Genomic DNA, 12,138 nt, shown 5'->3' on the forward strand with positions numbered 1-12,138 from the left:
GCCCATCAAGGTTGAGGGCAAACCCGAGTGCCAATCGCAATTGCCAATCGAAGCCGTTCAACGTCAGGCCCCCGCCACGCACCATCATTGTCAAAGTGCAGCGCAAACTAATTAAGCCTTTGCCCATTACACCGCCCAATGCCACAACCACACACAATCCCGCGGATCGGCGGCAACACCCCAGCGCGGTGCGTCGCAAAACTTGGAAGGACCTCCTTGGGATACTGATTTTATCGGTTGCGAATCGTATTTGATGGCCGGATCTTGCGCGCAAAAGGTGTACACTCCCTTCTTTCTACTCCTTTTTCGTTTGACTGTGGCTCCGGTAGGTTGCCTACCTTCGCAATCGTCTCTCGGCGAGGAACAGATCTCATCCGACTGTCTTTTTTTACTTTTTGGGGACATTGACAATCGCCGATTTAAGTTTCGCGCCGCTTATTACCAGCATCGGCACAAGGTTACGTGGGGTTGGGCGGTGCACGGAGAAGGGTTTATCGCCACACCAACAAGGAAAGCAGGTAGGAAGTAGGTGATCAAGACTCTTCTCGGCATAGTTTGAAGAAGCCACTCGAGTGGATCCACTCGTCGCATGTCTTGAGAGACATTCATTCATAGATCTTATGGGCAGCGGAGCCCATTCAGCTTCATCCGACTGTGAGAAAGCTTCTTCGTGTGTCTCGGTCGAATTGTCTGCCATCGAAAACGGTGCCATCGATTCGTTATGCGGTAAAGATCGTCCATCTCGTCGAAGATCTGCAGATCGACGTTACGCACCGTTGGGCTGATCGCGTGCAAAGATGAGGGGAAAATGTTTTCGCACTGATCTATCACCGATCCACTGTGGTAAAGCTTCCGTCGGTCCGGTAGATTGATGGTGCGGTCGCACAACGAGTGACAGGTTAGGGTCGAGCAATCGTGCAAATCTGGCGTAATTGATCGCTTCTGGTGAGAGTCGGCAATATTCAACAACTGGAGCCCAACTCAAGCAGCACGTTTTCGTTGTCGATGTGCCGAAACGTCGTCACCGGCAGTTTTATGAGCAGTTTGCGATCGACGCTAAGGACGGCCGATAACGCTCTCTAGATAGCATCAAACACCAAACAGTTGTTCGATACCTTCGCTTCAAGGTACCGAACCGAACACTCGATCGGTCCTAAAACGATCTAGATCTCTCTCCAAGGCAGCCGAGCTGATGCTGCCAAGATTAGCAAAACCAGATCCAGTAGCAATGACACTGAACTACCAAACCGTGCCTCACTCAGATGCTGCATCACATCGCCGCGTTGTGACTCCGCTAATTAGAGGCACCATCATTTCCTTCAACGGTCTGATGACCTCTGTGCGCGGACGGCGACGGTGGTAGCCTGACGATTTAGGTGAAATTGTAGTGCGTGGTACCCACCCACCAAATGTTGGCAGGTTTGAACTTCGCGAACTACGCTTACGCCAGCTAATGGGGCCCATACCGGTAAGGTAATTAGCGGTTGTTAAGTACGCGCGAGCGCAATACATGTTTAAATGTAATTTTATTGTTTCGCACTCAGCAATTTGTAGCAAAAACAGTAAACTGCACCACCAGCACAACGCATCATCATCATCATCGTCTCGCCACATCGTGTAGCATCGCGTGCGGTTGCTGCGTGGCTCTAGCATTCGATGCCAGGAGATGTCAGGGAGTCATTTATTTCTCGAGAGTCTTATCCTGGGGGCTATCCAACGGGTACGGGATATCGCGCTTACTAGTTGCATTCTTGACGATGACCGATAAATGCTACCCTCAGCATCACCGCAATGCAGTGCAGCGTGTCTGACGATGTTTGCCAATTAGTCGCATCATTCGTTACTCCGAAACGCCCAACGGGCATAGACGACGGACGGGTGACAGCTTCCCGGGCGACGGCTGCGGATGTTGCGGAGTGTATCGGTGCACTTCATCATTGTGCTCTGGACCGGTTGGGAATTATAAATTCAAATCGATCAACACCGTCGTACGAAGCTAAAGTTGTAGCGCCTAGTTATAGGTCAGTTAGCGTAAGGTTTTCCAAGTCAATTGCTTAATGCGGCACCGGCAGGAATACTTGTATCGTAAGTTGCAGAAGACAGACGGATTAATACATTTGCTTTTTTCATATGGAAAGGATGCTCCGTACGGCTCTAGAGCCATAACAATTGCCAATAAATATCACAGGCAAAGGTGATTAGAGATGGTTGATTTAATGGCACCGAGTGTTCTCTAGAAAACACTGGTTAATTACACCATTTTACGTTTTCCCGTAGCACTAGAAGCGGTGTACGGTGTTGTTTCTAATTTTCAAAGTACGTCGGTTGCTAAATTCTCAATATAAAAGCTTTTTGCACAACCTCATCACCGACATCGAGCTCAAATTAAAACTGTAGCAAGGACAACATCTTACAGACTACAACACTGAACACCCAAAAATGTATGGCAAGGATGTACACCGTTCCATCTCTCTTCTTTTCGTCATAATTGGCTCCATAGACGTCCCATTAGGTGCGAAGTAATCTTATTAAACATGAGCAGCTAACATCGAACCACAATTCGCACGATGGCAGTGAAAAAAAACACACACACACAACCACCACCACCACCAAAATCATCGACACCGTGGGTCCGTGATGTAATCCACTAGAAGAGTGCTTTTTCCGATTCGCGCCGCCACCGGCGGGCCATTCAAATGCCGCTGTTCGATGGGTCAATTATTTGCCCAAAAGCAGCAATGCAAAATGGTACCAAACAAACAAACAAACAAAAAAAGTTCCTACCAATGCTCGTACACTATTGCCCAAAACAAAAAGTAACCATGACACACCGTCGCGAAATGAGCCTGCCAGCTGAAAAGAACGCAGCAAAACTACTGCACACTCGCGCAAAGCATACTCGAAGAAAGTATGCTGTCCATGTTTGGACCGTGCGTTTCAGGAAAGGTGCACAACAGAAAGCTCATTTTTGGTATGCCCACCCGTTGCCGATGATTAACTTATTTGACTGCCGGCGCGGATTAATAGCAACCGGTGGCTTGGTGGGCTGCGTGTGCTCATAATAATCGATGCTTCAGATCTCCCTCCCAGTGGGCCTGTTTGCGGGCCGCGTTGATCGGGTTGGTCGGTGAACGGAACTAGCAGCATGCTGTAAATGCACCAAGCAAAGGTGGCAAACAATCAGGACGATGCGGGAGTGTGTCAAGTTCAGGCTGTGGAATGCTTTTACGATACGCAATACTGATTTCGTTGTCCATTTTGCATAGTAGACGAAAACAGAGCGACACTATTTTATGATTGACAAGCATCTCATCCCTTTTGTACAGCTGAAATGAAAAATGGACCTTTGCGATGTGGATTCAAGCGTGAAGTTTACTTGAAACTCCCACTACTACCAGAGGTAGAAATTCGAATGACCATTTAAAGTGTGAGCGAAGGTAACATATTTTTTAATTTTTTATCAATACACCTGTGTCTTGTTATTATTTTTGTGAAATAATTTGATAAAAAACCTCACTTGTAAAAATTTGCTAGTCTACAATAATGAAATTAAGCAATAAGGCCTGGCCGTTCTTTATGAATAAAAAAAAATTAAAATATTTTTATCATATTGAGTAACATGATTTATTCAAAAAAGTGATGAAAAACGCTTGGATAAGACGCCTTAAGAAAATTTGTAACTGTAGAGAGCTGGATCTTCTGGTCGCGTACAGTCTATCAAACTTAATTTAGTATTCTTCTATGAAATCTGCGTCGCATCTTTCCAACAATCAGCTAGGGCTGATTGTTTGGTGGGAGAGGAATCGAAGTTCAAATCCCTCAAATCTTTGGCTTTCCAACTACTTAGTATTCACAAGTCTACTAAACTATTAGATGACCGGCATGACCTAGTAGGTTATTTACTTATTGTTTAAAAATTCAACTGCAAGAATACGTCTTTTTACGTTATAGGCAATAGCGCATGTCTAATGACTAATTACTTGACTAGTTTCAAATTTTACTAGCCAATTCTTCCTTAAATTTTACCTCATCCGGGGAGGTAGTAAGTCATTTAGCTAAGGAAAAAAGAAGTAACTGGATGAACTACTGACAAATTCCAAGAAGATAATAAGACTATTTTCACTGCATTAAATGATATTTTCATCATCTGGACAACGCCGACGACGGTAAATTAATTAACAGGTTGTTCACGACGAGACGTTGCTTTTTTAATAACACCAAAGGTTGAGACAGCTTCAAAAATAGGTGTGAGAGACACGAACTAGTTGTTAAACACAGTTGAAGAATAGGATGTACAGATTGAGAACCAAATTTGAACTTCTCAACATAAACCGTAGCACTGGCAGCATTAAGCCTTACTACAGATTTCAATACTGATTTCCTGAATACTGAGCGCTACTTAGCTAACACTAATTCCCGAAGTTATGCAAGCTTTTTTTAAAATCCCCAGTTATTCATCCTGGCGATCTCTTCACTTAACATTGTTTAAACAAATGCATCAAAAATACATTACAAATAATTAACACACCATGTAAAATCAGATCATTTCAGATGTAAAAGTAATCGTCGAATGTTTCGTCCACGTACAAAACTACACGTCATATACTGACGATGTACCTCACTCACCATCATCGTCTCCCATAAAATAGCCATTAAAGTATGACCCGTTTCACGCCTCTTGAGCGAAGAAATGGGGTGCCCTTCTCCTTTGCACAACCACCTTCACCGATGTTCGGTACCTTGTGAAGCGATCCTTATTTGAATACGCACCATTCATCCATCCCCTGGTTGTCCTCTACCACACAAGTAGTTTTATTTTTATGTTGGTTTCCATTTCTGCCCTCGAACCACCGCTGCCTTACGATTGGATTCACAACGCTCAATTCCCTTTTGCAAAACTCCAGCAAAGCACGGAAAGGCAACAAACGAAGAAAAAAAAAGACCAACATCGAAATATACAAAAAATGAACCGAACTGCTCGAGCCGATTAGCGGTGTCTTGAATGGTGCTGGCGGTGAAGATAGTGAAGCGAAATGAAGGAACGGTGTGTTGCGTTCATGCTTGTTTTTGTTTTCCTCCACTTTGAACGATCTTCGTGCGGATCTGTGACGTTGTCCGCGTGCTGCGTGTAGGTCAAGGTCGTGGAAGTGAGACCGCCGCGCTCCGTGTGGTGAATTTAAGCGCTTTAAAGATGCTTCCCTTTCCGATCGTATATCATGGCCTGGGAGCTTCTTCTTTTTGAACGCATCACACTCGCTGTTCACATTTTGTGATCAGCGTGGCGATATACATAGCTTTTTTGTGTGTTGGTTTTCGTTTCATTTCGTTTCGTTTTTAGAGTTCTGCGAAAGGTGCGTTAATTTTCGCGCATTTTAAATTATAACTTCCTTCCTCTTGGGTTGCGCGAATTAAACGGAGCTTGGGACGATATTAAACACTTTTTCTAGGTGCATTGGCAGAGAAAGCATTCAAAGGATTACGAATTGTGATTTGTGAGAGATTAAAGTTCAACATCCGGCCCGTAATATCGGTGGGAAAAAATGTGTTAACTTACAGTACATGCTTGATGGATGCTTTAACAGGGCCTCAAGGTCCTTTGAAATGATAAATAAATTAACAAATTTACAAATTAATTCTTTTCTGTTACTCTCACAGCAATAATCAAAATTGATTCACAGTATAAAACTGCGTTAACAGTTCATGTTTGCTTATTAGCAATGCACATAAAAGGCAAGCTCTGCTTGCCTTATGTACGACAACAAATGATTGCAGGAATTTCGTTGAAAGTGAAGGATCGATGTAATTTTAACTGGCCAGCGGACGTTAATGTATGCACAGCATGAATACTTAATGAAGTAGAGTAACGCACAGCCGAGCCGCCGAGTGTTCGTCCGATTCATTCGGTGCGATTATGATTTGTTTCTTTTACGCAAAAGAGTGGCCAACGTTCTGATTGCAGAAAATCACGCACAAGGTCGGATTAGGTTAATTTATTTCGTGTGTAATGCAATATACATGTTCATGAGCAATAACATCTCGATAAAGAAGAAGCTTTTGTTAACATCCCGACGAAATCGAACCCCTGTGAGAGGAATTAAATATTCAAATTCTTGATTTCAAGTAAATCGTAAAGGAATAATGCGGCAGGGATGATGGCAGAAAAATTGATGAAAAGGAAATTTAAAAACAGAGATCAAAACATATCAGTGTCATTCTCTTGATGCTGTTTGATGAGTAAAACATTACCGATGCTAATTTATTTACACCTTCTAAGGATCCTCGCGCACGTGAAAGATCTTTCACCAAATGACGTAAGCAATCACGCGACCCAGCCCTCCTCAATCCTACAATAAAATGACTCATTCCGTTTGCCAAAATTCTTCTCCAAACTTCCAGCATCCACAGAGAACCTGTTCAACAGAGACCAGAGTTCATCGGCTTTATCCCGCAAACCGGTACGAATACAAATTTGCAATAAATTTAGTTAAATGACGTCAATCGCTGTATCGAAATCATGTGACTTGTAAAAAAAAGTCTTACTTGTTCTATGCTCCTTTGTCAAAACCATTGCAGGAGAGGGTCCACTAAAGGATTGCGAACTTGTTGTGTAGTTTTTTTTTTCCTTACGTGGTTTTACCCGCGAGCCTAACAATGGCGGCATGCTCTTCCATTTCTTACAAGCCTTTCCTAATTTGCCAAAATTTAAGCGGTTGCTGGATAGTTTTTTTTTTGTCTAGCTTCCTCGATTCAAAACATTCACAAACCAAAAAAAAAAAAAGCGGACGAAAAAAAACAGCTAAACTTCAGCTGCAAATCGACCACTTGCCAATTACCATCCTGTTTTTACATTACATTTTTTTATATTATTTTCGGAGGTTCCCCTCCATATCCTCTCCCTAGCTTTGTTAGACACCAACCTTGTGCTACTTTCACTTTTAGCGGCACTCGGTGCTGTAATGCAGAAGAATTGGCTGTGAAGAATTAACGCTGTCAAAGTAGTGCAAGTAGTGCGGCGATGGTGATGATGTTTGCGGCAAAGGAAGAACCGGTAAGAAGCCCCGAAAGGGAGGGGTGGAAGGAGGGCGACAAAGGGGTCATCGTTCAAGTCGTCCTTTTTTTGTCGGACCTTATTTATGATGTAATTTAAATATAGTCGATTTGAATTTTTGAAGCTCACCACTTCAAGTTCACCGGATGCACGATGCCGATCGGTGGTTGGAAGTTGGATTCCCAAAACTGAACGCTCGCTCCGATTGATACACGATCCGCGATCGATCTGATTGCGACGGAGGAGGGAGGAGGACCTTTTTGCCGGCTCGACCTTCTCCGGAGCGGAGCATCACCGGAAGCATCTTCATTTGCATTTGTTTGCTTTACTCTCCCTGTGCTTATTATTATATAGCCTTTTTTGTGTTTATTACGGAACCACATCAAGCCATCGGCAGTAGGACACTAGGTAAAGTTCTTGCGTTACCTTCACCTCAACCTTCCATTCGGTCGATTAGCATTGGTTTGCCTACCAAGGTAGCCAATGGTTGCGGGGCACCAGGAACTTTTCGCAGTCATGATTGTGTTATGGTTTTCTTAGTTTTATTCCGGTTCCGATTAACATACTACAAATGGTTTGCTCGTAGGATACACGAACATAGGTCTGACCTCCAGCATTGATGGTCTTCTAAGGCAGCTAGCAGCTCGACTACGCGCCCAGGTAAGTCGCCGGTGTCGGTGATAAAGTCAAGAACTTTCCCACGAAATCGGAAATTCAAATCAGTGGCAACCGGCTGCAACATGCCACCCAACCCAACGGTTGAAGTGGGTCAGTATTTCGTTAATCCTCCTGCAGAACGCCGTCGGGTATTGACTTTTTGACCACTACTCCGGCTTTTCTTCGGATACCGAGCCATTTTAATTCCCTGCGGCGCTGCACTACAAAGCGCAAGCGAAAACCCCGGGTAAGGTTGGCAAGAGAAAAACAATTAATGACACTTGACATTGAACATTTTAATCGATTTCAATCGAAGCTTGAGGCCTGCGATAGGCTGACCAGCGCACGTGTAGAAAGGGAAAGGCGTGTGCGTTTCTCTCTAGTTTGGCTATTTTTGGATACCGTGGATGAGGGCTTTAAAGGACATAGTGGGTTGGGCATGGGAGCGACTTAGAACTCGGATTGCATCCCGGAAAGGTCAGCTCGTCAGAAATTGGTTTACGCATTTACTGATCTCTGACACTACCGTTTGCTATGATACGTCAAACGTCTACCTGCTGTCAAACGCGTATGACAGTTGAAAAGCTGAACAATCGCACCGTAAACGACGTCCCCACAGAGAATATTTGCTGCTGAGTGTTCATCAGGGGGAACTGAGACAGTTTTCATCTCAGACACACCCAACGCCTCTGAAGGCAATCGCCATCGGTACTAGCACCCGCAGAAGGGCTTTGAGAATTTGTTCTCATTTAGGTTCCCAAACTTCAACGCTCGCCAATCGATGATCGATCAACTTCATCCATCGTTGGTACCTCGGGCTAACGTCGGTAACCTCGGTAAAGTGTAATAGATTACGTATTTTTTTTTTCGTTTCAATTTCAATTGCCACAAAATCAACTACATCCGAAGCTCACGCAACCACACTAGCCGCGTGCTTTTTTCGATTGTCTTTCAAGCACTACGCAAATTGGTTCTTCAAATGTCACACATTCACAGTTTGCGGGCCGCACCACAAAACATTCGGCCATTAGATTCTTCCCGACCTTCCGGTACGCAATAATAGCAACGACAACTGTTTACGCCGTATTTATCGTATCCTCAAAAAACAATACACACAGACACAAGGTATGGGTCGAAAGACACTCGCGTGTTGGTGCTTGTCTACTTAAAAACGCGCAACAAAAAAACAAACTTCAAAGCGAAACTGGAAACTGTGTCAATCGAAATTGGAAGGTTCTCTGTGGCTGCCCTCCCTGTGGTTGCAATGAGTTTTGGGAGAATCTTTTTAAAAATGACACATGTTTCTTATTCGGTTGGCTGCTGGCGAAACAACTGCCGTGAAGTGGCACCATTTTTGGGAACCAACGGTTGTACTTGAACCGCAGGAAATGGTTTATGTGATACTCGATTGAAAAGCATGAAGCGTGCTAGCAGCGCCTGTGAAGGGTCCGTACGGAGATGTAAGTAAAGTTGGATCTTTGAATTGTCCAGCCAAGTCTTAGTGCTTAGGGCACGGTAGGATCTATATTAACCTTAGTATTCGTGCAGCTTCAAGGTAACGCAGTGCTCCTTGTAGTAATCGATGATTATTGAGAAGACGGAAGATCCCTCAGCTAATACGTTTGTTCTTCATAATTTTAAGGAAAACAAGTTCATGACCTGTCTTCACTAAACACCGGATAACTAATCGTCGACGATCCCTGAATCGAACGTGCTTACAGACAACATTCAATGCTACTTCACTCACCTGCACTTTCAGTCATTTTGGCTGCTACGGATGCTTTCCTGCTTATCGTTCGTTGCCTAACTGCTTTCACTCGTTGCTCCTATTGAGTAGATTTTCAGCGCTAATCAACCGTGAACGGCTATAATTTTCCGCTACAACTGAGCCCTCCTCACTCGTCTAGAGGAACTCTTCTTCACAAGTCACTTCACACGTTCCGCACAGACGAAACGAGACGATATGTTCGACGGCTCAATCAATCGACGTTTTTGGGCGCTCTCTGTGTGGAGTAGAAGAAAACAGGAGAAAAAGTATAGAAAATTGAATAACATACCGGACAAGGCGTTCTAACTCGTGCCGTTTGTTTACGCCCCGGGCCCCTAACTGCAGCTCGACTGCTATTTGAACAGTTTAGCTTTGACAAAGGAATACCTCTATTTCTACTGACGGAGCATCAAGCACATTTTTTTTGTTTTCGTATCGTCTTTTTGTTGCTTCAAAGCGATTCCAAACAAACCCGGAAAACCGGAGCCCATTTCCGTTAGGCCGTTCGCGAAAGAATAGCGCTTGTTTTTTGGCATTGCACATAAAAGTGTTTACCGTAAAATTACCGATGAATGGGAAGGTTTCTTTACCAATTCTAGTGAGCAACAACAGTTCAGCCATCATAGGTCTAACATTCGAAAAAATGTTTCAAAAGTACTTGGCTGCTTTTATCTCATCAAACGCACGGACACGTTGCGCCTTATCGTGCCGAATCTCAGCTGATCGTTCGGGGCGTTTGGCGTTAGCTGAGGGAAATTCCCTCACCCCATGTCAGCACGGCTAGAGTCACCGCGCGATCCGGTCCAGTCTCACCTACTTTTAACCGACGTCCCCCTGCCCGCCTTGCAGCTGAAGTTGTTTGCGTGAGCGGAAACCTGAATGAAAGCATGGCATGGTATGATTGGTGTTGCGCTCGTCTCAAGATCATGATCATGATCGCGAGATGTGCGGTAAAACCTGAACCGCAGTAAACGGTGATGCACTCTACCGGTGGGCCAGATTTCTTTGCCAGCAAACGGTACTTTCCAACCGTACGGCATTTATTTGCGATCGCTTTGGCAAATGGTCAAAATAAAATGCCAGCTCTCTCTCTCACTCTCCCTCTGTGGACGAATGTACACGAACTTCCTGTTGTGTAAATTGGCATGTTTCACTCATATCTAAATTGCTTTTAGTTTCTAATAACAGAACACTTGATCGGCTAATATTATTATTCTAAGCTAAAAACACAACACACACTCATGCCCGGGAGAAATAAACCACTTTAAAAAAACAACTGTTAATTCACCCATAGATCATCGTCTTCAATGCTCCTGCTGTCAAGGATATGGTACAAGTACGCCAGCGCACTACTGCTCGCTGGTTTTATTTTTATCTTCATCGGTCCTATTTCCATTTTCACCAGCTCGTCAGAAAGAAAGTGCGCCCATCCGGTGGTGGTTTGGTGGTGGTGTCGACTTCAAGGTACGCCAAGAATTTATCGCCCACCGCAGTCTCATCCAAAAAGCCCACAAAAAGCCCGGAACCTCCGGCTAGGCTCTCCTACTGACCCACTACGCTATTTCCGGCCAAACCCATGCATGCAGCGAATGCAACGGAAGCGGACCTTTCCTACCTGCCCGAGAACGGTGCAGTTAATCGTATATTCAACATCTTCCCCATCATAACTTAGACCCCGACCAGGTGGCGGTACATTCGCAGGTTCGAATCAAGAAGGTTCCAAGCGCGAGGATGCATTTCTCGTTTTTTTTTTGCCCCTCAATGCAAGGATACAACCCTGGAATTGAGCCACCATCGTAAATAACTAAGCCAGACAACAACAATAAAAAGAGCTCAACGAACCAAAAAAAAAAAAACACCGGAAGACATTCCCATTTGTTCCACCCAACACTTAGGCACCGCCGCCACACGAAGAAAGTATTCAGAACGAATTGCACTCCGGCCGGAAGTAGTACGTTCTCGGGCATGTTTTGAGCCTAGGCCAGTGGATAGTACCAATACGTTTCCTTCCTGCATTTCTTTTTGCCACCACTGTGTAGCGGTAGTTTGAAAGGGCAAAAAGCATCCGTGACAGGATATGCTAATTGGAAGAATAACCGGCCACTGTCATTTGTTTTTCTTGCAGGCAGCGAGAATTTGATTTAAAAACACACGCGGTTTCTTGCTTTGATTTTGACAGTTTTTTGGACAAACCAATTCATGTAGTTCACCAGTGTGTTACGTACATCTTCGCAATTAATTTATTCGTCAAAAAAGGAAAAAAATGGTGTTCCATAAATCATTATACCTTCTACACGTACACAAGCTTCGATATAAACACGTGATAACTGATAAGGATTAAAATTCAATACCTAGTTCCTGCTTGCACAATCAAAAGAATTTGAAAAAAAACAACGATTCCTTTTTCACGTAATTACGAACAGACTCGATCACACGTAATCACTTGCAGCGCGATAAAACTCACAAACGTCACTGCAACTCGTGTCTACTGTGATTGACAAAGTGCACGTCTACACCACGATATAGTAATCCAGACTGATCAATCCTCTTCAATCTGGTACATAGTAGGCGATAATGCAAGCATACAAAAATCCACCTTCTTCTTCAAGCGCCGTCCGTCGATAGCAATCTGGTTATGAAGGTGCCACTTCACGGGGCTTACAGT

At 44.2% G+C, this 12,138-nt stretch overlaps 3 protein-coding genes across 9 annotated transcripts in view; 1 reads left to right on the plus strand and 2 right to left on the minus strand.

Moving 5' to 3' along the window:
* LOC126564970 (D-3-phosphoglycerate dehydrogenase) overlaps positions 1-12,138 on the minus strand; it is a 483,268-nt gene that overhangs the window by 248,763 nt on the left and 222,367 nt on the right. The window lies entirely within an intron of this gene.
* Positions 1-12,138, minus strand: part of LOC126565253 (aquaporin AQPAn.G) — a 149,015-nt gene that overhangs the window by 94,553 nt on the left and 42,324 nt on the right. Inside the window, exon 2 of one of the 2 annotated variants that reach the window (XM_050222416.1) lies at positions 9,453-9,583. In XM_050222416.1, the coding sequence (XP_050078373.1) occupies positions 9,453-9,468 (16 nt within the window). In that variant the 5' untranslated portion in view covers positions 9,469-9,583. Of the gene's footprint in view, positions 1-9,452; positions 9,636-12,138 lie in introns of those variants that run through there. The other variant, XM_050222415.1, reaches the window with a different exon arrangement.
* LOC126565418 (proteasome subunit beta type-2) overlaps positions 1-12,138 on the plus strand; it is a 549,154-nt gene that overhangs the window by 42,159 nt on the left and 494,857 nt on the right. The gene's annotated exons all lie outside the window — the stretch shown is intronic.

The sequence above is a fragment of the Anopheles maculipalpis genome, chromosome 3RL (assembly GCF_943734695.1).
Source record: "Anopheles maculipalpis chromosome 3RL, idAnoMacuDA_375_x, whole genome shotgun sequence".
Taxonomy (NCBI): Eukaryota; Metazoa; Arthropoda; class Insecta; order Diptera; family Culicidae; genus Anopheles; species Anopheles maculipalpis.